The following is a 26,968-nucleotide window of genomic DNA, read 5'->3' as shown; positions in this document are numbered from 1 at the left end:
ACTACATTGTTAAAATTGCAAAGATGTGGATCTATACACACATTTTAAACCTCGATATGCACATAGTTGTCTCAGTTCCAATACGACATCGTATCTACTAAAAAGAATCACTTCCACTTGCAACAAGGGTATCATAACCATAGCAGAAAAACTGCGCCGTAATGAATCCAGGAAAAGTCACAGTAATCCCTAGACCTTGTTGACGATATTACGCAACGTGCTTTATAGTGCTTGCCATGATATTGTAAATCTCAAATGCAGCGATCCAGAGCAATTAGAAACTACCGCCGCTGTGACAACAGTCGGTGGCCTGTCGCTAGGACAACATCCTTTGTTTATCGCCAAGCTAAAGGCTCCCTTGTTCTAAAAATATTTAATGGTTAACATATTAAGCGACAACGTCATTCCCGGTGTTCTGTTTCGCCAAACTGCCTCTAATGCTTTCTTCGAGAAATTGATCTGCATACAAATATTGGTTCATAATGTAAACAACCCACAACAAATCTACAGGAAGGATACTATTCTTTCTACTCGGTCTGAGGGCGTGTTGCTAAATATAAGAGGAGCAAACTGGCCACGTGACTTGATATTGTAGCCTACTCACACAGGTTACCTGTTTATTGTTGATCTTCCTCACGTATGGAAGTACAACGAATGACGCAATAGATTCAGGGTATATTCTTCTATATTTTCAATCAATTAATTAAATTGACTGCTTGATGAAAATAAGGAAGGTGGTTACTATGTTTGTAAAAGATATGTTGCTACTTTGAATGCTCATTGCTCATATTGCAAATGTGCAGAGCGCACATATGAAAATTATATCAAATATACCACCAAGAGCCAAGATGCTTTGATTTGGCACTGTTACTTATTATACCGCCACTTAGAGATTTTTTTGGATATACAGTTCCTATTTAAGAGTTAGAAAGATTTGCATTTTTTAATGGCTACAATTGTTGCAATCGTTTCACAAAGTAATTGTCCTAGTTTCCGCAACTCCTTGGTGAACCTTGTATTGTAGCAATAGCGCCGAAGATGATTTTGAGAATTTAAAGACACATTTAAGATATATCTATATATATCACCATGCTTTCCAGGATTCAACGTTTCAGGTAATTTTCGACCTTTTGACCTGATTACTTGAGAAAATATTTTATTCTCTCCTACTACACGGTGCATGGATTTTTAGTTATACCTGGATCGCACAAGAAGTGCTTCGCTTAATTGAGTGGAATCACTACTCATCTTTCTTATATCCTAATATCGAGTTTATTTTGTGAACAGTGGATACAATATTGTACTATACATCTACAATGAACTGCCGCTGGGTAACACTGACTTTGCTCGAATGGTATACCATTATTATTATTCAATAATACGGCCTGATTTCATGAAAATTACAGGTACTAAACCATTATTGTTTATCCGAGAAATATATCAGAAATAAAAATCCAAGATGTGTTGGTTTTCAATGGCACGACTGTTTATGTATGTCTTCAATTTGGCGCTGTTCGTAAGTACACTCACATGCAATGACAATCGTTTCATGTGTTACGATATTATTCTTTTAGCTCGCCGGAGGAGCTACGCTCGGAGTTGGAATATGGATCTTGAACAGCACCTCAGAGGTTACACTAGGAGACTTGAGCTTTTCTGAGAATGGTGAGAATGGCATATTAAAAAGCTTGTCAAGTCACCAGCAGTCGTATAGCCTTGCCAACAATTTCACACCAGCTCACTGCTGCATTCCATAGTTGATAATAGAATCTGTAAAATGGAAGTAGACTATTTGTCATGCAACCCTTCAGTCTTCGCCCATTAACGAGAATTGGTTTTCGGAATATTAAATTGTTTAGATACTATGTTTGAAACGTTAGATAGAATTCTCCAGATTACTGCTGCTGCTATTGTTGTAGTTATTTGTGGTATTCATGGCTTTTATCAACTACTATGGCCATTTACACCGGGCCAACGTTTCCATATATGCTGACTTGTATCACGGCCCACTACTAGAGGATTTTTAAAGACAGCGCTTACGCGAATGAGATGGCGAGGAGGAGCCTAAATAAACCTTCAACTCTTGGGTAGCAATTCTGGAGTCGACCTCGATCGGACTCGAATCCACATTGGTACTACAACTGTACATTATACCACGGCGATATCTCGCCACACCCGAATTGTTGCCGTAAAGCGTTAGCCTGTGGCTGGTCCAGCCACAGGGTTGTAACCAAGTAACAAGGTTCCGAGTCACAAGTCAATCTCATTTATACAGCTTTGACTCGAGTCAAGTCAAGTCATTTTCAATTCACCACCGAGTCAAGTCCGAGTCCAAGTCACTGTGTCCAAGTCACTGTGTCCAAGTCACTGTGTCCAAGTCATTGTGTTGACTGTTCATTGCCGAGTTAAAGTCATGTGAAACCCACTTTACACAACTCTGCTCGATGATATCGGATGCTTAGCATTCATAATGTGCTAATTTCCCTCACTTTTAACAGTTTCTGGTAGCATTCTAAAGTACCAGTACTGATAGACGAAATATTAATAGTGTGATAACTTAACTATTCTTCGAAATACCTGAAATGCCTGTCTTGGAGACCCAGTTTTGAGTCATATGAGTTGGTCCGAGCCATGCGCAATGACAATTCGAGTCATTACACAAATTGGCTCGAGTCAAGTCGAGTCACCAAAAAATCGCGACTCGAGTCGAGTCATGACAAGAGTCATTACAACCCTGCGTCCCTGGTCACTCAACTGGACGGTTGCCGCCAGGTATGCAGTCTAGAATTGTAAGAATGATCATGTGCCATCGGCAAAGTGCTGCATTGCATTTTGGGACTGGCGCTGATCTTTCGTCACTACTGACTCAGTACGAAGAGAAAGAGTCTTGAAAAATAGTTTGATGAGCACTTCACAAAGTTGTAGGTTAGTTCAGTGCAATTCAGTAGATTCTTTTGAGCTTCGTTTGATCATTTGAGTTATATTCAAAATGAATGGTTGTGCATTGCACTTGCGCTGCAATACTCACCAAAAGCGCACCCATATCGTCACATGTTAAGGTCTATAATGCCCCCTCTTCACCGATATAAAAGTGGCTTTTGAACCATAGCAGACAGACAATCTATTGCTTCGTCAAAAACAAATTTGAATGGAGAGGACGATAAGATATGTAAAGGCCTTATTATTACTCGTCACTCCCAACGCACAGAAGTCGTACCATTTATTGCTCATAGAAAAATCTCTCATACAGGATAGGAACGTGTTTATATTATTTTGTTTCCATATAAAGATTTCAAAATGATTATATAAATTTCCTATTTAATAGAAATTATCACTGTTTATCTCGTATACAGGTGCAATTGTGCTGATAGTTGCTGGTTCCGTTGCGTGTATCATGGGATTTTTAGGATGCTGTGGAGCAAAGAAGGAAAATTCAGGAATACTTGGCCTGGTTGGTATTTTTCAAGGTCTATCCGTTTACAGTGTTACTTTTTCCCACTATATGGTACGGCTTCGTGGACAATAACAGCAATGATAACATGTTTTGTTACTATTTATTTAATGATGAATTTAGCCATTATACTATGACGAAGTTGAGCTTTTCTCAAACCTTTTTATATTGAGTATAGCCTATATAATACAAAGTAGACGGAACTCAATGCCGATTGAGTCTTCGAGATCGAATAAGAAACTGCACCTAACCCGACGTAGCGTCATCCCGCCTAACCACCTCTTAAAATAAAATGAACTTAGAAATGTGTGGTCCTACAGCGAACTATGCGGACTTCAGACTAAATGAAACTGTGTAAGAAAATACAAATTAAACTTCATGTATGGACGATAATACAGAATTATAGAATAAACCGCAAAACACGTTCAGTTGCATTATTCGAAGTAGATTTGTCGTCAAAGTCATCGGATATATAACCCAGTGGTTGTTAACCGGTTGCCCTATTATAGTTTGAAGTAGCTCATCTCTGTGAGCTCATCTCACACTGTGACTTTTCAAAGTGTTGCTAAAACGCTATTTTCCTCCGGAAGAACCAACATAAAAAATATTTCTTGCTCCGGATTTTCCACCCATAACCAAGCGGAAATGGATTATAATATAAATGAATGAATTAATCACCAAGTCTGTTTTCAGTACTTCACTCTACTTCTGATTCTTGTGATCATGCAAGTAGCAGTGGGAATTTGGGCCGCCGTGAATTTCGACTCGGTAAGCACATTCGATTATTACATTGAAACCGGGCACTTCGATTAACCACTTTGTACATATCGTCAAGGTTGGTGAAGCCGTTGATACGTCGCTAGATGCTCTGGATCTTACGGATACAGCTGATGCGAAGACGCTAAATAGTATTTCGGAACAGGTGATCAACTTATCATACATATACCAACCTACGATCTTCTCGTATTTTTTCTGGTTTAGCTGCATCGTGCTTATTGATACAGTCCCAACTGGTCGGTACCGAAGTACTTGCACTTTTTCGGAGTATACCCAATTTGGCTCAGCCTATTTGCGATACTTATTCAAGTGGTTATGATTTTAGACTAATACTTTCAGGTGATACTACTAGAACCATGCTATCCGTAGACTAAATCGACTTTTTGTAGCTACTCCATTTCGTACTTCCAGACTTTCGATTTTCGACTTCCACTTGAAATAGTTTTGAAATGTATTGGGAATCGCCATTTCTACTTGTAATTGACTAAAATGCACGGAATTACTTCTACTTCTACGTAGATAGCAACGTTAACTATACGTTGACCGTCAATGCTTAGGTAATAAGTATTGACTCAGTGTTTTTTGACCTTTTTAGCGCTCATACCCCTTGTGCTTTCAATAAAATTTCTCGTACTCCCTGTCCATTTTCAACGCAACTTTCGATAGTACCTATATTAAAATGAAAAAGAATATTCACGTGAAATCGTACCCCCTGATGGAGTGCTTCGTACCCCAAGGGGTCCACAGACCCCTGATTAAGAACCTCTTGTATAGACTAACTATAGTGAATACTATACAATAGACCATCGTGTATAACTCACTATAAGTACATCAATACATCGTGGGAATTTTATGATATCTGCTATTTCCATTGTGGCGATTGAAATATAAGAAATAAGTGCCAAGCTATCTGTTTTCACGTTCGTGCTTGATACGTGAACGATGTTGTTTCGAAAGTTGACGTTAACTAACAGGACAATTTGCGGGATTCGTCCCATGAACTCTTTACCATGAGATGTTCTCAGCCTCAGGTTGGCTACCATCACGCAATCGCACCTCCTTTCATTTGTTGCTGGTTATCCCTGTTATCTGTATCCAGTTATATAGTCTATACAGTGTATAGAGATAATGAAAGTCACAGACGATTCGCGAGTGTGTGAAGCTGAACTCCAAATTTATGTAAAGCTCGACGTGAACACGCACCTGAACTCGAAATTTATAAAAAGCTCGATGTGAACGAGCACCTGAACTAATGCCGTATCTTACTCTTACATAGCTTGTCAATTCAAAACACTATGGGCCGGTTGACTACATCACCGTCAAAAATTATTCGCAGATAACTATGATCCGGCCAGGCATTTACATGCAAAAACAGAAAATACCTCAATTTTCATCGCAGTTTCGCTATTCCCGTGCTCTGCGCCTATAAATAATAAATTGTTGTTAATATATTGTTATAGCACAGAATTATAGGTGGGGAAATGCTCTACGGGGTGAGCCGCCACTGGAGTGTCCTCTACTATTGGAGACTTGTTGACTCGCCGTAATTGAAGTTATATTTTGTCATTTCAAATTAGTTGGGCTGCTGCGGTATCAATAGCACCGATGACGCTTGCGCCTTGTACACGTCCAAAACAACGGAGGGCTGTGCCTGCGTGAACACGAACTATGCGTGCGATGATTCGTGTGCAGCGGGTCCAATATACGAACAGGTGAAATATCATTTATACGGACAATGACGGAATTAAGAAGATTCTCATGCTTAACAAGATTTTTTGACGAATTTATATGCTGTTGTATTTTATTATTCCGTGATAACTTGCTGTAAAAGCTTGCGGCAATCAAGGATCGAACCGTCCAAGGCAACGAAGAAAAAGAGTATCCGCCACAATTTATGGCAACCGCTTCTGTTAGATCCATTTTTCCAAGGCAGTGGAGGTCTTATAGTTTAATGTAAAACTATTGCAAATTCCATTCTCTGAATACACCGAGTTCACTTGGCTCCATCTGCGATCTACGGGATAACTGAATGCAGCGACATCAGATACTCAACGTGGAAACTCTGTAATTCAATAGGAATGAACTACTTCCGTAAATGTAGCCTATACTGCTGTTTGACAGCAACAGGCCATCGTTATAGCGAATACTTGAATAACTGACCAGCCCCGACGCCTCTGACGCAATGAAACAATTTAATTAATTACATTTTAGCCTTGCGACGTCGCAGTAACCAACTTCATCACCGACAATTTGAGAATTATCGCTGGCATAGGAATAGCCATTGGTCTGGCCGAGGTAAGCAAGACAGTTTTTCATCAATGATTGAAATGTGAAATGTATATTGCGAGATTGCGATTATGATTACCATTTTTTGTGTACGGAACAATAACAAAATGTTTACAAGCTTATTCGCACATTCCCGTAAATATCGGTCCAGAGATTGTGACGTGGCTTTTGATGCCTCATGCAGTTATAACTATCTATGAATGTATCCATACCATTATTTAATATAGCAATCTCATAACTACTGCCAGAATTTACAGCCTGTATCGCAACAGCAATTCCTTTTGCTATACAGTCTTCCTTTATTACAAGTAGCCATTCTGAGCCAGAAAATTAAATCTGTCTTTTGAAACTTGCCTCTACTTCACATGGAGAATCTTCCGTACATCGTCATATTAAAACTCCGAACTAGTTTTTCAACGCATAACATTTTGCTTCTACATAGTTCTAGCGATTGTTGAAAATAATGTCACATACATTCACTTGTACATTTGTAAGATTTTACAACTATACTTTTACCGTCAACAACAAAATCAATGGCTACTTTCATAGTGGCGGGTTAAATCGTAGAACATTTGTCAAGACTTCTTAATTTGCAAATAATGCATACGCAGGCCTATCAACGTTTTAAATTATTGTTCATTGTTCGATAGATCCTGGGTCTCATATTTTCATGCTGCATGTGCCAATCTATCAAGGAGAAGAATGGATACGCGTAAGAGTCGTGAAATGAAAGGAGTTTGATCGGACCAAATTGACGAGAAATACTCGCAATAATTGATTCCCTCATGCATCGAGAAGTTGATTCTGTATTCATAGTGTTCGCATTAATCGTAATTGAATTATTGATGTATATTTTAGTCTAATTCCTGTTTTAACCTTTCAATACCACGTTACGGGAGACAGAGCACAAGTATTAACATACTCCATTACTTGACCTGCTGCTATTATTAGTCGATGATCGCATGGCGTGAAAAAAATGAATATATTCGTGTAACTTCTCAAACATCATGTCTATCAAAAACAAGTTACATTCAGATGTGCTCATTCAGACATTATCTACTTATGGTCGTTGAGTAAAAGAGATTGTGAGTGGCAAAATTTGATTTCTATGCGTTTTGATGATTAGAATTGTTTTCACTGATTCATCAGTTGTGAAAAGACTGTCAACGCATTTCTATGCACGCTTGAAAATGACACTGTTTATGATAATTATCTCGAATACAGTTGCATCTTGCACAATTATACTGTAATCAATGTTGAGTCGAAATGATTTCTGATTTATCAATAATTGCTTCGATCGAATTTTGATTTTGTGAGGAATCGTTAATGAGCCCCACAAGCAGGTAAGCGATAAATGTTTTTTTGTTGTTGTTGTTAACTCACTATTGGCCTGGTGTAAAATGACTAAGACCTACGACCATTGGTAAATAGTCGACTGATCATGCAGAATACTATGTATAAATATCAAAAATTCGCTATTCAAGACGAGGTATAGTCTTCGCCGGTACAAAAATAATTCCAGTTTTACTTTTGGTAGACTGTGGTTGCGGTGAAAGACTGCATCGGGCGGTTCTTATCCATCCATCATTATCCATCACTGATATCGCCTATTGAGGGATTAGGGATCGCTGTACCATAATTGGGTTTCGAGCAGTTTCGGTTGCGTAAGGTAGCAGCTCAATGGCTTGCTAATATTCAACGAGAAAATCACCGCCACATTAAAAGAAAATCCTATTATTTTCCATCATACAGGGATATAGGATAATGCAAAGTTTACTGCGAAAGAGGAAAGTCAGTTGTCGTGACAAACCATTGCAGCCAATTTGAACCCTAGCGAATTTTGAAGTCTGTTTTTCTGTGGTATTCATAGTGTTTGTCGACTACTATGACCAATGTGCTTCATTTTAATTCCGTAGCTGTCGAGTTGTATACACGGGAATATTTCGTAACATGGCATAATATGACAGTAGTCTTAATATCTTTGATCACATGCCACATCGCGTATATGTTTGCGTTCACAGCGAACTTATATAAGAGTTCATGGTCGCACAAACCTGGATTTTTTTGGCGTGAGCGCCATCCGAATACCTATAGAACCGTCCAGGGCTCGTTTGCGAACACGGGCGTTAACAGAACGTTCGCACAATCCCTGATAGCCCGTTCCGGCCAAATAATGTCTCCTCATATTGAACATTGTTTCAGACGAGCGACAAATGTACTCTATCCGAGTCAGTGCAGTGTGGGGGGTGAGGTAGGTTCCACCCCGTGAACCGTATTTGTGAAATAACAGAGGTTTCTAGTATTCTTAACATCTACAATCAAAACTCGTTTTTATATTTCCTATATCACTCGGTGCATCACGGTGCCAACAAAAGGGGGAATCGTCAAATATTATGCCAGTTTCGCAAAATTTTACACGAAATCCACGCTATTCTGGCTATCATTAAGATAACGGCACGCTTCTGTTACGGAAACCGGCAGGAGGTAGATTGTGTACCTAATGTATATACCTGATGTATCCGATATTTGAGTCCCAAGCTGCGAAGTTGTACCTGGGCTCCGAAGATTTTCTGGCAAGCCCTACGGTACTTGGTGCAAATGATAAGGGGATCATGCAGGCGCAAAAGAGACATAAGATCTAGTGCAATTTGATCAACAATGAGATTATCAAATGTAAACATTCGATAATGAGATCCTATCTATGATCGGGAGACATTTCGCTCCAATTATATCGTCACGACTCAAAAAGTCACAATTTGCCATATTACGAATGTTACCATCCCAAGGCGCTCTAAATAATGATTTGTTGGGCATAATTTATACAAACTTATTATTATATTTATTAAAATCGTGATATATAGTGGCACCTATCACATCACAGGCTCTGCACGGCACGTCGTAAGTATATAGGGTTGGGCAAAATCGAGTACCTGAGTGATTCGATTCTGAATCACGTAATATGCTTCGAGTCGAGTATTCGAGTATCACTCATTATGACGTCATCATAACAGAATGTAATAGTCAAAGTTCAAATATGTACCGTTCATGTCCCCACGAAAAATATAATGCCTGTTATCCGCCACATTAAAGATAGTTTGGTATCTTTTCGACCATACTGATTTCATTCCACTTGGTGTCAATGTTGTGGGATAATCATGACTTCGGAAATGTGCTACGTCCAGTAACCTTCGTAGCTTTGTACTCTATGTTTCGTATGCTACGATAGCGCCAATCAAGGTTTCAAGTCTTCAACAGTGAAAATTAACGCCGAAACTATAATTCTCGTTGATAAATTAACTTTCAGTTGCAAGTAGCGTATAATTTCAGTACTCATCAATCATATTTTACTACTCGACTCGAATCATTAAAATTAATACTTGATTCAGATTCGAGTACTTGAATCATTGTGCTAAGCTCTAGTCGTAAGTGTGGTTCTACTTGTACAGCAAATGTACGGAATAAGCCTACATGATATATATATATTTCATCCATACAAACGTACATATATATACACACACAGCACCGTAACTGCCGCACCCCAAACCCCCCAATTGGGGGGGGGGCGAGCTCAATGGGGGCCCAAAATTATTTCGTGAATTAGCATAAATCATAGAGTATTCTTTGAAAATTTATGCAACTTTTCAAAATTTTTTCGCGCTGCGCGCGAATTCAAGAAGCCATTTATCTTTATTATTGGGTATTGGGCCATTACCGCGCCACGACCCACCAAGACATACAATCAAGTTTTAGGCCATATAACATGCGACTCCAAGAAGTGTGCCAGAACGATTGGCAGCGAGAAAAGCTTGGTCGAAAAGGTCTATGCTCTTATGCAGACCAAAGACTTCGCTATATGTACAAAATACATATAGGTTTAATTGTCCATAGGCGCCTAAATGACTGGCGCCGAATGTCCCTGTCTTTGCAATCTGAACCTCACAAGACAAATACCATCCCGCTGGGAAAAATTTTATGCCAGTGAAGAAATACCAATTTGAAATCGTGTGCGTCTCTTAGTTCAGAAGCCTACGTTTGGGCGGTTCTATATTTTTTGATATAGCAGACTGGAAGTCACGAAATAACATCATGTAACGAAGTCATATCAACGGTTCCGCCCGCCCGAAGATGTTTAATCATTATTTACGGGCCCTCCCGTTTTCAAGACACTTCACTCAGCTCTACCGGTAAATCTAATTACGTGAGTAGAGAGGACAATAAATTGATAGCATATTATATATGCAATCGCTGATCTGATTGACCGATTTTATCATAAATTATCGAAAATTTTCGCACTTCGCGCTGGCTCACAATACAGTACAGGTAATTTCGTGACAAACGCGAACAACGTGATGGAGGGGGGTCGTTTTATCACCCTATGGGAGCCCAAGACCCACGTTTTTGGGGGCCTGACGAGGTGCTGTTTCGTTTCTGCCAACGGGTATACGCCCGAAGATGTTTAATTATTATTGAGTGGTCCTACCTTTTCAAACACACCTCAATCAGCTCTACCGGCAAATCTGATTACGTGAGCAGAGAGAAGATAAAAATTGATAACAATGTATGCAATTCCCGATCATACTGACCGATTCAGTCATGAATTCTAGAAATTTTGCGTCCTTCGCGCGTTTAGGCGACAAAAGCTGATTCACTAAAGAAACTCCCAATGAACATGATGAATAGTGGTAAACAGTGTATCGCCGGAGGGGGGTTGTGGGGGGCGAAGCCCCCCAGACGTTCGGTCTATAACCCTATGGGGGGCCCAAGACCAAAGTTTTTTTTTGGGGGGGGGGCTGACGAAGTGCTGTTACGGCCCTGTATACACAGCACACACGCATATAGCCAGGGTCGTAATTACCGCAATCCAAATACCCCAATCAGGTTCCCGAGTTCGAAGGGCGCCTAAAATTAACTCGTGAATGAACATGAATTTTTTAGATTTATGAAACTTTCTTCAAATTTTGGCGCGATTTAATGTCGCTAAATGTCTTGATTTTAATAAATGTACAGTTGTACACCTCCCCCAAGAAAACATAGGCTACGCAAGATGTATAGATATGGGCATTTCGACGCAGGCCATTACCGCGCCCGACACAACAAGACATATGAAGTTTCGGTCAACTAAATAATTAATAACATGGGGCCTGCCCGAAAATGTATAATTTACGTGCCCTAAAATTTCAAAAACCCCGCATCCCTCTGCTCTACCGGTAAATCTGAGTATGTGGACCGAGAGTGGATAAATATTTATAGCAATATGTATAAAATTACCAATATCATTGAACGACTTCAAGCATGGATTAAAAATTCGTGGATGACGCGACTAGACAGCAGTGTTGGGATCAAGTCACTACCTTCGAGTCACGAGTCATTTCGAGTCATTGCACATTTTGACTCGAGTCAAGTCAAGTCAATCGATTTCCGAAGGTGACTCGAGTCAGGTCAAGTCACTCGATTTTTGGAGGTGACTCGAGTCAAGTAGAGTAAAGTCAAGTCACGAGTCAAGTCACAATTCAAGTCAAATTGCGTTTTCGAGGTATGAGGCGTGGTTACGTCATTGTATTTTGCTAGCTGTCTGAAATACACAGATTGAGTGGTCATTGATTTTGAACTGATGAAGGAATATAGAGTTAAATATACACGCAAGTAAGACGCTGTATCGCTCACATATAAGTAGAACTAATAAACTACGTAAGTAATTGCACAGCCTCAGCTTATAGTTACCAGCCAAAATAGAGAATAGAGAAACAAATTAGTAAGATGCAACGCATTACCATTTTGCAACTTGATATGATAGAATGCGAGCCTGCGCCAATGGTTGAGGACTATAAACTATTTTCGAATTCAATTTTAATAAAACACGAGGTTTGGTTAACACAGAACAGAAATGGACATTTTGCCATTAAACTACTTTACTAAAGTCTAGTTTACGACAACGTAGGCTGTAAGCTTCGATCACTTCGTTTGCGATCAATATATTTGTGAGAGAGCAATGGAGGCTCAGTAAAACGCACGATAATTGAATGATTGGTCGCTCTCACGGGTTACACCAGCGTTGCGCGAACAATAAAACATATGCCAGACAGACATGGGGTGATTACTTCATGAATGTAATCGATTGCGATTACGATTACTTCTGAATCACGCGATTACGATTACGATTACGATTACAGCAAAATCAGGAAGTAGTCGATTACGATTACGATTACATTGGAAAAGTCATCACGATTACTCACGATTACATTCATTTTGCATCGTAGCAGTTATATTGAAAGACAATACATGGCTGGCGCTGAAAAGGCCTAATAATATAACAACTGTCTTTACAAAAGACGGGACATTTCCTTATTACGTCATAATGTACCCATTGCCCATTTTATAGACGGTTTATCGCACACAACGTTTTGCATTCTTGCCAGGTCCATAACTGCCGCACCCCAAATTTCCTAATAGGGTGGGGAGCGTGGTTGGAGGGTACTCAAAAATATTTCGTAAACCAAGGGTCGGCAACCTACGGCCCGCGGGCCGTATCCGGCCCGCCAAGCGAAATCGTCCGGCCCGCGACATAATAATTAGTTATCACAAGAATACGGCCCGCCGTTTCATAATGAGTTTCAATTTGCAGTGCAGCACTGCATGAAAAAAAAATGCGGCATTGCTACGATATAATAGTAGCCTACATCGTATTAGTCTATTGTTACGCAATAAAACGAAGCTGGTTGAAGTAGGAGATGGAGATAGACTAGACTGGATCAGTGCTTACCAATCGGGTGTATCTCGCAACCGAAGGTGTTCCATACTTTTTTCAAGGCTTTACCCCTCTAATGGGGTGTTACAATAAAGGTGTCCTTCCTTTGCTTCAAAAACGCTTGGAACATCTCAGACGCAAGGACGGAATCTCAAACTGTTCAATTATAGATAACTAGCTTCCGTATATTAGTTAGTCTATTTATAGTTTAATTATCCAGAAGGCATTGTGTGCCAAGACAACAAACCTGAATAGTGTTTTGGCCACAATGGTGAAAACTGTTAATATGATTTTTGTCTCATTAACTGAATCAGTTACGCCAGATATTACTAGGAGCAGAGAATCAATATGGCGATGTCATGTAGGCCTATATCTGTCATGTTCGAGCAGCTATGCTTACACGAGTGTATGAACTGAGAAATGAAATAGCAACTTTCCTCGAAAAAAAAATATAGCCGACTCATAATCTTGTAATTGAAAATGGGTATCTTATTTTGCTTTCCTGGCGCATTTACCGTCACATCTGAAGAAATTGAATTTGCAACTTCAGGGGGAAAACAACTAAATACATAAATGTTGAGGCGCATTCAAAATAAATCTGTGACTCTGGAAATGTCAACAGTACAAAGAAAATTATGCTCACTTTCCTATATACTGGAGGAGAGGAAACCTAGTACCAACACTACATTTGTAACTGTGATACGAAATTTAACTACTGAATATTCACCCGCTTTTCCGACATTTCTTCTGTACAAAATGAATTCTCACTGTTCAGTACTCCGTTTAATGTGGATGCCAATACCATTGCCTGAAAATTTCAAATGGGCCTTTCTGAAATGCGATGCAGTTGAATTGAATGACAAATTTCATACAAAGAGCATATCGCTGCGTGACTTTGACAAAGAGTACGTTCTTGAAATTGGTCTTTATCCCAGCTTGACCAACAATGCAAAAGAAATTGCATCGATTTTTGGAAGCACGTACGCATGTGAACAATAGTTTTGAACAATGAAATTCACGAAGAGCAAGCTAAGATCACGTATTTCGGACGTCCATTTTGAATAGGGTCTGATTCTTGTTTCATCTGACTTGTTACCAGAAGTTGAAAACCTTTTACCAAGCAAGCTGCGTCAATTGTCACATTTATTCTGTGTTGTTGAAGTGTAAATACATATGTCTTCTGATTTGTATGATTGAGATTGCAGCAATGTAGGATAATATACCCAAGTGAGCGTAAAATATAGTACTAAGAAAAATTCCGGCCCGCCAAAAAGTTGTACACCCGAAAGTTGGCCCGCGACTAGCAAGAGGTTGCCGTCCCCTGTCGTAAACCAACATAAATTATAAGAGTATTATCGATACATTTCATTAACTTGGAAATTCTCTTTGAGCTTTGCGATTTAAATATCTCTAGATAGCTTGATTTCAAAATGCATATGTCTCCCCCCTAAAAAAATAAGGCTTGTAAAATTCATAGTAATAGGAATTTAGGTGCCAGTCAATACCGCTCCTCGACACATCAAAAGACATGTGCACTTGTGCAGTTTCGGCTAACATGAGACTCCACGATGTGGACTACTATTGGCCGAAACTTAGATAATATGTCCATTGTCAATAGCCGCGCTGGGTGGGCGTGACTAACAGTCTATTCCTTTCAATCTGAGCCCACGATGCAAATTCCACCCGGGCACCCACAGAGCATTAGACATGACTATTTGTGTGTGCGTCTCACGTAAGTTTTTCTTTTATTCTGCTATGTTCGGGCCCCTACAATCAATATCTTTTGGCTATATAACAGACCGGGGGTCACGAATTAACAACATACAATAAAGTAATTATTCCAGGATACCAGATGTTATAATTATGAATTACGCGTCCCCTGCTCTTCAGGTAAATCTGGCCATCGGGCGCTGAGATTGGATTAAAAACGCAATACAATGCAATTACCAATATTATTGATTAAATTCAATCTTCAACTTCAAAATTGACTACTCTATGGGGGCCCAAGACCAATGTTTTGGTGGGGAAACTTTTGCTTTTTTAATCCTGATTCTAGCTACAACCCACGCTAACATGGTATATAATCCGATGGCTATAGCGATTGGCGCCCGTTTTGAGTAGAATAATATGAGAATACGAGAAAGTGAACATAAAATTCTGCCTTCAACTTGATGCAGATAATGTAATGCAAGCTTCCATTACGAAAACGGCAAAACAACGGCTCGGTTATGATATATATCAGCAGCTGTTGATTTTAATGCTTTGTTGTGGAAACCGTAATGTTTTATTTGACGAGTACAAAATTTCAAACCTTTGTCTGGTGTACGTTCGTACCATATAGGCCTACTGCTCGCCAAGCAGCACGGTGAAACTGCATTTTAACTATAGAATTAGAACTATTACATTCTATAGTTGAACTAAGCCGAACCAAACATCAATACAAAAGATGCTATTTTAACTTAGGCTGAGAGGTGATTAATTATCCTGTTGCGAGGAAGTATTGTCTGAAATGTATTGATAACCCGATATACAGCACGGTGGGTTTTCTTACAATCACACTAATGTACATCGAACATCTATAGATATATCAAATATATTTACTATGTGTGGACACTAGGGCTGTTCAAAAATAACTTTTTTTTCCGGATTCCAGCCATTCAGTGCTTAAATTGTCAGGTTGCCACAACAAAGGCTGCACACCAAATTTGGTTCAATTCTAACAAGTATAGGGCTCCGCGGATCCAATTAAAATTTTTAATTTATACAGGAAAATTGAAAAAAAATTTTTTTCTAATTTTTCTGTCAACCCCATGAAATTGTTGAGCTGTCTTCAGAGACGATGCAAAAAAAAATTGACTCAATTCGGACTAGTAGAAGTGGAGTTATTGGAGTTTTTCGTTGATAATTCTCCAATTATCCTTAATTTGGGGATAATCCGAGAATTATCAACGAAAAACTCGAATAACTCCGTTTCTACTAGTCCGAATTGAGTCAATTTTTTTTTGCATCGTCTCTGAAGACAGCTCAACAATTTCATGGGGTTGACAAAAAAATTTGAAAAATTTTTTTTTTCAATTTTCCTGTATAAATTAATAAGTTTAATTGGATCCGCGGAGCCCTATACTTGTTAGAATTGAACCAAATTTGGTGTGCAGCCTTTGTTATGGCAACCTGACAATTTAATCAGTGAATGGCTGGAATCAGGAAAAAAAAGTTATTTTTGAACAGCCCTAGTGGACACTTCTTACGCAAAGATGAGCAAAGCTAATAGGCTACCTCTGACGTAATAATGACCAGTGGCTTTTGAAAATCAGACGTTTACGCTCTCAATAACTGGTGTAATGTATCTTCCTTGTTAACGAGTGTTCAGTTTATGTCACAGTTCTTGTACAAATAAAAGTAATCGTTCTTTAACAAAGAAATCGATTAAATATTGGAAGTAGTCGATTACGATTACGATTACTTCGGGATTTTTTCGAATGTAATCGATTGCGATTACGATTACTTGAAAATGCTGTAATCGCCGTAATCGATTACGATTACTAATCACGATTACCCCATGTCTGATGCCAGATACAGTGATAGTTATCGACACTGATTACTTGGTGACTTGAAATTGACTCGTGAATTTTGCTCCGAGTCACGAGTCAATCCACATTTCTGATACCCCGAGTCAAGTCAAGTCAAGTCATTTTAGCAAAGTGACTCGAGTCAAGTCAAGTCATTCGAAAAAGTGACTCGAGTCTGACTCGATTCCAGTCAGGACTCGAGTCATCCCAACACTGCTAGACAGTAGGGCTGTTCAAAAATAACCTTTTTTCCTGAATCTTGCGGGTTACTTGATTAAATCGTTAGGTTGCCTTAAAAAATGACGCACACCAAATTTGAATTCATTCCAATCAATATTCGCGGGTTTCGTAGAGTTTGAAAATTTTGAATTTGCCTAAAAATGCAAAAAAAAAATTTTTCCAATTTTCCTCACAACCTTATGAAATTGTTGCGCTGTCTTCAAAAACGATGCAAAACAAATTTGACTCAATTCCAAGGTGCAGAAGCCGAGTTATTCAAGTTTTTTGATGATAATTCTGGGATGATCCACCAATCAAGGATAATCCCAGAATTATCAAAGAAAAACTGAAATAGCTCCACTTCTGCGGCTTCGAATTGAGTCAAATTTGTTTTGCATCGTTTTTGAAGACAGCGCAACAATTTCATAACGTTGGAAGGAAACTTGAAAAAAAAATTTTTTTTTGCATTTTTAGGCAAATTCAAAATTTTCAAACTCTTCGAAACCCGCGAATATTGATTGGAATGAATTCAAATTTGGTGTGCGTCATTTTTTAAGGCAACATAACGATTCAATCAAGTAACCAGAAAGATTCAGGAAAAAAGGTTATTTTTGAACAGCCCTACTAGACAGCCATAGCTCATTGACCACTCAGTATAAGAACTCGCGCTCACAAGTAGTGCTTAAAATGTTCACCCGTACGTTTGGTTTGTCACCCTTAGGGGGGGGGCAAAACTCTATAATGGGCTGACAAAGTGCTCTTTCGGTCCTGCATATAGCTATTAACTGCCGTATGCTTTGCCGGCATAAATATCTTTACATTCAATCGGCAAAATACCTTAAATGTGCGTAAGCTCGTAACGTATTGTTTCTGACAATAATAGAAGCTACCGTGTCGCCACACTTTACCGCAAGATCATTACGGTAGTACTACTTACCAAAATTTCTGACATCGTCGAAGTACCGTAAGAGGCCGGGGAACACCAATACCTGTATGCACTAAATGTCCTGGCCGGATGAGTCGAAACCCCGAAACACCACAAAGAACTTATTATAGGATAGCGCTAGATCGTCGTTGTGAACTTAGCAATGTACTTACATTCATGTTTTTACTCATATATGAATGGGAAATTGGCGTGCCACTAAACTTACCGTCATCGACGCGAACGACCCTTACGCGTCTCGGCAGTAGCCTACATTTCGAAGTGTCGGAGATTTATCTAGGCTCCTACTCCACAAAGTGGTTGTTCTAACAACGTCTTTAACAAGAAAATAGAGAAAGACCCGCCGAAGAACGTATTTGAAGAAAGCAAATATACAAGAGCAAGAAAATGCGTGTAAAAGATAGCTGAAAGATCACTAGCGAATACTGTTACATGGTTACATCGGACATTAGGCCGAGATGGATGTTAGATTGAGAGCCGTACTTGATTTTTCGACACCCTTCTATATGTTCAAGACATCGCATTTAGGGTTACATTTAAAACAAAAATCAATTTAAAGCAAACATGTTTAAAACAAGCCATTGTTTAACACATTTTTTTAAAGCCATGACGTCAATAATATCCAATTGTGACGTCATACTGGATTGATATTGACACTTGAGAATATAGGGTAACCATAGCTTCTTTGACGAAATAGGCTTCCGACCCCTGTCATATACGGACCAAAAATATCACATCGTCATGCAGCATTTTTTACTGTTGGCGCGCGGTCATCATCATCGGAACATTCGTCCCGTACCATTGATCTATATGTTGTATACCAGGGGTGGGCAAATGTTTTTCTCCGCGGGCCAAATGAGAAGCAGAAATATGTTAGCGGGCCGAGTCAAATATTTTAGAATATCCAGCGTATCAATTTTATATCTAAATTGGGAGCAGTGAATTACACGAATTGGTACTCATGCAGTGGATGTGTTGATATTGGGGAACGACAAAGTGACTGTTAATTACCCAAAAATTATTTATTTGCCGACATATTTTGAAACAATGTTAAACATGATACATATTAAAGTCTCTTTAAACCCCTATCCGCGTTTTTCTATGAATACATTAAAATGTATTTGGTATGTCCGAAACAACCCGTCGTCATCCCCCCAAACGTTGCTATTGGGCCCCCTATAGAGTTCTAAACCAAGATCAGCCCTCATCGAGATGCACGATGCACGAGATGTCTTGTATACACTATTGGCAACGTTTATGCCCTAATCGCGCGAAGCACAGAATCTGTTCATGATTCATGATTCAATCGGTCAATAATATTGGTAATTGCATATATATTGCTATATTTTTTAACCTCTCTCAGCCCACGTAGTGGCCTATTCAGTTTTACCGCTGGAGCTGAGTGAGGTACTGTCTCGGAAATATTCGGGAGGGCCCGTTGGTATAATTACTTACGGTACGTTACATGTTGTTATTTCGTGACCCCCCGTCTGGTACGTGAAAAGATATTGAAATCGCCAAAGCGTACCAAACTAAAAAGTCGCACTCGATTCCCGATTGGTATTTCTTCACTGGCCGATATTGCCTGTGGACAATTGGACATCGTGGTTTTCGGTCAACATAAGGGTAGTCCTTTTCGACCAAGGTTCTCTCGCTGTCGAGCTTTTTTCCCTTTACCTAGTTAATTTGATCAGCAATTGCAATTGCAGTGCCTTCTCGGAATTCCTGTTGGCCTAAAGTTAATTTATCTTGGTGCGTGGTGGACTGGTGGTGCGGTAATGGCTAACGCCGAAATGCGCGATTCTAAAAACCATTATTCTCTAAATCGCGCCGAGCGCGAAAAAATTTTGAATGAAGTTGCTTAGATTTTCAAAAAAATACCCTATAATTTATGTTCATTCAGGAAATAATTTTGGGCGCCCGTCGAGCTCGCCACCCAATTTTGGGTTTGGGGTGCGGGAGTTACGGTCCCGAGGATAATATGTAGCTTTTTGTCTTGGTAGCTGGCTTTCGAGACGTGTGCACTGGGCAGCTTGCCGAAATGGTCTCGTTGTTTAGCCAAGGTTGCAGTTATTAACCATCTTTGAATTTCAGCTTTCGGCTTTATTTTTGGACATCCTTTATGGGTGGTGATATATTCCTAGAAATGATGAGCACTGATTCACTTGTTTTACGAATAATGGATTTGGAAACACATCACGTAACAATTTAAAACACAGACCGTGTAATGCATAATGTGACAATGGCAACGACGAAGGTTTGGTGACTTCTTGTGACTTTAATTGTAGCGGGATAATTTGCTACATTGACTTTACTTTGAATCTGGATTAGGCATGTGAGGTACGCATAGACTGCGTAATCACGATATGTTAATTCACAGCTGGCTTGTTAGTAAACGAATTTCCGGTTCAGTTTATACTTTCTATGGTTTTAGTCCACGCAGCAACATTAAAAAGTAGGTTTTATATTTGAAATTTCAAGCAATCTTTGGCGGGCCGCACAGAATCGCTCCGCGGGCCGTACTTTGCCCAGGCCTGTCTGCTGAACCAACTATTTCGAGGCTTCCAACCATCCAATATCGTATACATCGGCTATATCGGGTGGTAATCGTCCGTTGGCTCATACAACATGTTTTTTCGAAGTATTTACATAATTATGGCATAATTATTCAACTGAAAATAATTTTCTTTAAACGCTTTTGTTTAAAACACTGTTTAAAACACTGTTCAAAACATGTTTTAAACAAAGTGTTTTATACAACCATTATGTTTTAAATGCAACCTTAATCGCACTGTGTCTTGTCACCAGTGGGTCGCATTGTATAGTGTACAGTAGCCTACAGTGTCTCTTGAGCGGATACAAGTAGAACCGCCGAGTATTATACTATTGTTACACTATGGTTAGTTATCTATAATTATATCGTACATAACAAGCAGAGCGTCATCATTTCAAACGACAAGTAACTTTTGACAAAGATGTAGATCGCTAATTTTGTCGGTATTCGGTGGTTAAGGTTAGAGTTGTAGGTTAGGCTACAATGTTAACCCTTTTGAATTCATCTGTACCGACGCATTACATTCATCACATCGAATGTTATAAGAATCAGGCCTACGCTTAACTTGGTTTTAGAATTGTAGCTGACATAGTTGAATACGACGCCACGATTAGACGATAAATCTGTGATAAATCTTGCATGGTGAACTTATCGGACCGGCGGCGATCCTCGATGGGTTTGTTACTGGTCCACCGTAAGTTAATCTCTTTAATCCAATAGTTCCCAACCTGTGGTACGCGTACCACTAGTGGTACGCGAAGGTCTGCCAGGTGGTACGCGATTATATAGTCTTTTTTTTTCGACCGACGGGAGTTTATTAGATCAGGTGACGTTGAACACAAATATTGCTCTCCAATAAACTTCTGGCTTAGCATGGCCTCCTCGTACTCGACTCTAGCTTCTCATGCTATTCCATAGCTGCTAATTTTCCCTTCTACGTGGGAGCAAGGATTTTCATCTCCGATCACTCAAGTCGAAGAAACGAAACCGACTTGTTGCGCCCATGCATGACTTTCGGTGCGCTGTGAGCAAACAGATGCCACGCATCGACCAGCTTGTGCAGTGGTTCTCAAATTGGGGGTGTGAAAGCATCTGAAGGGGGAGCGAAGCTGCGGCCAACTGAAAAATTTTTTCGCGCTCCGCGCGATTTACCTTCATTTCATTCTTTGGCTCTGTGTGTAGTCCTAATTGCATAATTGAGAATTCTCTTATCAACCGTCATAAAAGTCCATGCCATCAAATTATTCGCTGGGATCGCTAGCATTCTGGTTGCATTTGGTGATATGACGATAGGGGTGGCCGCGAAATTTTTCACTATCGTAAATGGGGGCGTGTCTAAAAAAGTTTGAGAACCGCTGAGTTAGTGGAAAATAAACAAATGCAGCCATTGCATTCTATAAATTGACGTTTGTTGTTTGCTGTTATTTCATTGTGTTGTTCTTCTTGTGACGGGTGGTGAAAAACAATTCCATGCATCCCATCAACCCTGGCTGATAATGCCTAGTTTAATAGTATTTGCTATTACGCCCTGCATAGGTCAAATACGTCATTATGACGTCATAAATCACGGAAACATTTTTGACCGCCTTGAACGCGCGTATCTTATGCAGGTGGTACGCGAGCACTGCATAAAACCTCGAAATGGTACGTGGGTAAAAAAAATGTTGGTAACCACTGCTTTAATCGAACCATGTGCTTTACTGACTTACATTGCAGTGTGCACCCTTTACTGTTATTTGTTTGTTTGTTTTGGGGTATTCATGGTGTTTGTCGACTACTATGGTCATTTACACCAGGCCGATATTCTTCTTATTTTCCGTAACTGCCGACTTACAGCACGGCCCACCTCTAGGCTTTTTGTAAGACACCGCTGACGCGGATGAGGTGGCGAGGAGGAGCCTAGGTAAACCTCCAACACTTAGGTGTTACTGTTACTGTTATGTTATGTTTCTCATGGTTGAGGTGATGAGGTAGGTAAGGTATACAGAACATAACAGCAGATAAGAGATATATGATATTTTCAGGTAAACCGAGAGCAACATAATAACTCAGTACGTTATATAGAAGTTTACATACCTACCCAGTAAGCACAGCTTGATTGTCTTTTCGTTTTACGTCACTTCTAAATTGTTGGAATGACCTTCTGCGATTCCTTTCAGAGTATATAATATAAGTAATATATCATAACAACAAAACAATCAATATGTGCTGGTTTTCGATGGCAAGACTCTTCATGATCGTATTCAACTTTGCGTTATTTGTAAGTGAACTATCGAATCGATGCGACAGCTGCAAAAATTACGAAAGTTGCTCATCTCGCTTTGTTACGATTTCAGGCTGCTGGAGCGGCAACGCTTGGAGTCGGTATATGGATTTCCGAATCCAGTGACTCCGTCGAAGTAATTGGAGTTACGATATCGCAGCATGGTTAGTCACAAATCTTAAGGCTTGAAGGAGCGTAGTGCTGTAGCCCAGCATATACAATATACATATGCATGCATCCTATACGGAGTAAATATCTTTTGCTGCTTGCAGGTGCAATCGTACTAATGATTACGGGAGGTATTACACTTGGCATGGGATTCTTGGGCTGTTGCGGTGCAAAAAAAGAAAATACAGGCCTGTTGGGATTGGTACGTGAATTCACAACTTATGCATTGACAGAATTTCCCACAGTTAATACTCCTTTTTTCAAATAAAAGAATATTGATACTCCTATTTGACTATAGCCAAATTTTTATCATCACCCAACAATTTCATGGGGTAGCCAGCACGACAGTGCCGGAATTTCTGACGCTTGATTGATTCACTGTCGTTTAGATTTAAGTTACTTTCCCATTTGACGGACGCCCAGGCGAGATCGCCAAAAATTCCATTATCACTGGGTCACCTTTTCAGACTATTCATTTTGTTAAAGTCGGCAATAATGAGTTTTTCTGCAATGCCTTGGGTCAAGTTTGTAGATCTTGGGGGTTGGTGTTCGACACGCTTTATGTTTATGCTTTAATGGAGGTCATATGGTAACCCAAATGTTGATAGCGACCATGCCTATTCTCCGACATTTTGTTTCAGTATTTCTTCCTTCTTTTGATCATCGTGATAGCGGAAATCGCCGTCGGAATATGGGCAGCTGTCAACTATGATTCGGTGAGATAGTACGAGTTTATTCGCCTATGATTCACTTGGATGTATCTCGCATCTGTACGTTAAGTCGCGTTTCATTCGCTTCAGGTTGGAGGTGTCGTGAAGGATTCGTTGGCGTTATTAGATGTGACTACTGACGACGACGTAGATACACTTGACAGCTTATCCGAAGAGGTACACTGATCATGAAGTTATTTTTTAGTCGCGTGATTATTCATAGTTTGGAAGTTGTAACGTTATAACTTTTTAATGATGGAATCGTGACACTTTTTGATTGACCAAGAGTTGGCCTTATCACCAAACCCATTTCAATCGCGAATCGCTGCACCTAATCATTCACTAGCGGTAAAATGCGGCTGTAAAGATTGGGTATAAAATCCTCTGCGCCATCATGCTTCTGAACCAGTAAAAAAGGTCAGCACTTTCGAGAGACCAAACCTACTGATTATACTACAAAAAGACTAGTATCTACGCCCATTGAATTACTGGCCACTGAAATGAGGGCTAGTCGCTCAGACCTATTCACTGGTCTTTTTGGTAAGCTGATTATTAAACAAAGAAAAAAGGTCGACTCATTCGTGAACCCATCATGTTGAAAATCACAGCTGCATACCAAAAGAAGCTCTGTGGTCCACTGAAAACAACGTCATGGCCCAGTAACGGCCCATGCCCCGTAGGTTCAAATTCTAAACCTACGGGGCATGGGCCGTTACTGGGCCATGACGTTGTTAACTAAACTTTGTTAACCTAACTTTGTTAACTAAACAAACTTTAAAACTATGATGCAGTGATTCTAACCCAAATTCTAACCTAACCAAATCATTGTACTGTAATGGAACCTATAAGTAATATTGGCAATCTTCCCAGGTCACAGCATTGTTGCGAAATTTACTCTTCTAATGTGATTATTGATTGACTTGTCTGTTTTCAGTTCAAGTGTTGTGGCAACACAGACGACCCTTGCGGAAATACAGTCGACCTGGATTGCAGATGCGACAGGGCAGGCCCGACTTGCGGTTCATGTGCTGGGTCATCGGTAGCTCTGACTTATAACCAGGTATAGGAATGTGCAAATTGATGATTCGGATTAGCCGAAGTCGCCACGGAAGGGCAAATAGTTTTTATAGATTTTATTTTTCTTGTTGCTTAAGCTCTGATGTGTTCAGTAACGAAATAGGTCACTTGTGATGTTATTTTGAATACGCAAGTAAGTTTTGCCTATTTGTACTACTTACTGGGTATATGCGACACATTGACCAATGTACTTTACGAAACTACTTGCCCGAGTACTTTTCAGATATTCATACTCTTCTTCTACACGTAGTAGATTCTACTACTTCTGCACGGCGTTACTCCTACTTCTGCCACACTGACTATGACCACCATCTGCCACTAACGTCATTCCCAAGACACAAAACTAACATCACACCATCTCGAATTGGGGCCTGCGACGTATTTATTCGTATCCAACACATTTTTCTAGACATGCGCGGACGCTATTACTAATGCCCTCGATGACAACATGAAAATTATTGCCGGTATTGGTATTGGAATCGGACTGCTTGAGGTGAGTGTTTCTTGCTATGGAAGGATATTTATAATCTCACTGAACGAATTTCTAATGTTAACGGCGGCCCGTTAAAAGTTTTATGAGTATAGATGTATATCTGTTTTAGTTGAATATTATGTTACTTGAAAGTTTATCAACATAGGCTATGACATATAATGTCTAGGCTTTGGCCTGCTGTTGGAATTAATCGCACGCTCTGATTGCGCAAAAATTATGCGAGACAAGCAAGGTATAGCTAGCTACCCGTCTCCAGTCGGAGTGATATTCTAGTATAGCATGCGTATTGATGTCGGAATGCGACGTGATGTCGGAAAAATAGAAACAATGACATTTCTATCGTACACAGTTGCCCATGGTCCACTTGCGGGCGAAGCGATAATTTTGCATAAATGAATATTTACGAATTGCACAGCAGTCTTGCGGCCACTTTCTTTTTCGATATTTTCCACCGTTCGAAATATATGACGTCGTGATCCCTCTACCAAGAGGTATATAGGACGACCGTTGTAGCGAACGTTGAACACCATTTCATGTGCGTGTACCTAAAATTTCACAACTGTACTTTGACCATTCCTCTGGAACATGATCAGTGACTGCTTTGTCAATTTGACTTCTTGCTTTGAAAATAATGCATACGCTGACCTATCAATGTTTTGAATTACTGTTTCTTGTTCGATAGATCCTGGGTCTCATATTTTCATACTGCATGTGCCAATCTATCAAGGAGAAGAATGGATACGCGTAAGAGTCGTGAAATGAAAGGCGTTTGATCAGACCACATTTGGGAGAAATACTCGCAATAATTGATTCCCTCGTGCGTAGAGAAGTTGATTTTGTATTCATATAGTGTTCGCGTTAATTGTAATTGAATTATTGGTGCATATTTTATTCTAAATCCTGCGGTCACTTGTCAATGCCACTTTACGGTAGACGGAGCACAAGCATTAAGCTACCTATACTGCTAGTAGTCGATGATCGCATGGCGTGGATAAATCGAATATATTCGTGTAAACTGACAAACATGATGTCTATCAAAACACAGTCAACATCTACATGTGCTCATTTTTTCAAAACCTACGTATGGTCGTTCTGAGTAAAGGAGATTGATTTGTATATGTTTTGATGATTAGAATTATTTTCACACCGCATCCAAGAACTAAAACATCAAGAAATGATTCATCATATCATGTGAAAATACTTTTGCCGCATTTCCATGCACGCTTGAAAATGAAATTGTTTATGATGAATATCTCGAATAAAGTTGCATCTTGCACGATTATACATACTGTAATCAATGTCGAATCGAAATGAGTTCCATACCGATAATTGCTTTGATTGAATTTTGATTTTTGAGAAGTTGTCAATGAGCCCCGCGATCAGGTAAGCGATAGATGTTTTTTTGTTAACTCACGATTCTGTAATTATAGGAAATAATATCGGCATAGTGCAGGGGTTGTCAACACGCGGCCCATAGGCACTTATTTTGTGGCCCGCAACATCTTGGATTAAACTCAATTACTACTGATATGGTATTGTTACAGAATAAGCTACTTAGCTCTCTCATCGAACCGCATCAGTTTTGTTTCTTGATGAGGTGACTCATTCTTTGATGTGTTCTGGTGTCTTGATATGCTGGTGTTGAATTTGTTATTGCATTGATAAATCGGTATTGGTCCCGCTGTGTAGTACAATTTTAATGAGTATTTTTAC

General features: G+C 39.6%; 2 protein-coding genes across 2 annotated transcripts; both read left to right on the top strand.

The window, feature by feature from the left end:
* Window positions 1-1,376: 1,376 nt before the first annotated feature.
* LOC145448203 (CD82 antigen-like) lies at window positions 1,377-7,756 on the top strand. The gene is made up of 8 exons (XM_080326554.1): window positions 1,377-1,516; window positions 1,575-1,665; window positions 3,354-3,451; window positions 4,145-4,219; window positions 4,287-4,373; window positions 5,806-5,940; window positions 6,440-6,523; window positions 7,165-7,756. Exons 1-8 carry the CDS (start codon window positions 1,460-1,462, stop codon window positions 7,228-7,230), a joined length of 693 nt encoding a protein of 230 aa, XP_080182680.1. The 5' UTR covers window positions 1,377-1,459; the 3' UTR covers window positions 7,231-7,756.
* A 14,806-nt stretch (window positions 7,757-22,562) lies between these two features.
* LOC145448101 (tetraspanin-8-like) lies at window positions 22,563-26,539 on the top strand. Its single transcript, XM_080326417.1, has 8 exons — window positions 22,563-22,804; window positions 22,881-22,971; window positions 23,080-23,177; window positions 23,617-23,691; window positions 23,776-23,862; window positions 24,620-24,745; window positions 25,172-25,255; window positions 25,938-26,539. The coding sequence occupies exons 1-8, from the start codon at window positions 22,748-22,750 to the stop codon at window positions 26,001-26,003; spliced, it is 684 nt and encodes a 227-aa protein (XP_080182543.1). The 5' UTR covers window positions 22,563-22,747; the 3' UTR covers window positions 26,004-26,539.
* Window positions 26,540-26,968: the final 429 nt, after the last annotated feature.

The sequence above is a fragment of the Botryllus schlosseri genome, chromosome 10, assembly GCF_051294905.1.
Source record: "Botryllus schlosseri isolate E-star chromosome 10, Bs_hap1, whole genome shotgun sequence".
In the NCBI taxonomy this organism is placed as follows: Eukaryota; Metazoa; Chordata; class Ascidiacea; order Stolidobranchia; family Styelidae; genus Botryllus; species Botryllus schlosseri.
Note: the sequence above shows the minus strand (reverse complement) of the source record. Positions and strands in the feature narration are given on the sequence as shown.

What these genes read in the sequence shown, in the direction of transcription:
- LOC145448203 (XM_080326554.1), top strand. Translation starts at nt 1,460, where the DNA reads ATGTGTTGGTTTTCAATGGCACGACTGTTTATGTATGTCTTCAATTTG. An exon ending in TCTTCAATTTGGCGCTGTTC is followed by an intron (nt 1,517 to 1,574) that starts GTAAGTACACTC and finishes TTATTCTTTTAG; the next exon opens with CTCGCCGGAGGAGCTACGCT. An exon ending in CGGGTCCAATATACGAACAG is followed by an intron (nt 5,941 to 6,439) that starts GTGAAATATCAT and finishes ATTACATTTTAG; the next exon opens with CCTTGCGACGTCGCAGTAAC.
- LOC145448101 (XM_080326417.1), top strand. Translation starts at nt 22,748, where the DNA reads ATGTGCTGGTTTTCGATGGCAAGACTCTTCATGATCGTATTCAACTTT. An exon ending in AGTTACGATATCGCAGCATG is followed by an intron (nt 22,972 to 23,079) that starts GTTAGTCACAAA and finishes TGCTGCTTGCAG; the next exon opens with GTGCAATCGTACTAATGATT. An exon ending in ATACAGGCCTGTTGGGATTG is followed by an intron (nt 23,178 to 23,616) that starts GTACGTGAATTC and finishes ATTTTGTTTCAG; the next exon opens with TATTTCTTCCTTCTTTTGAT.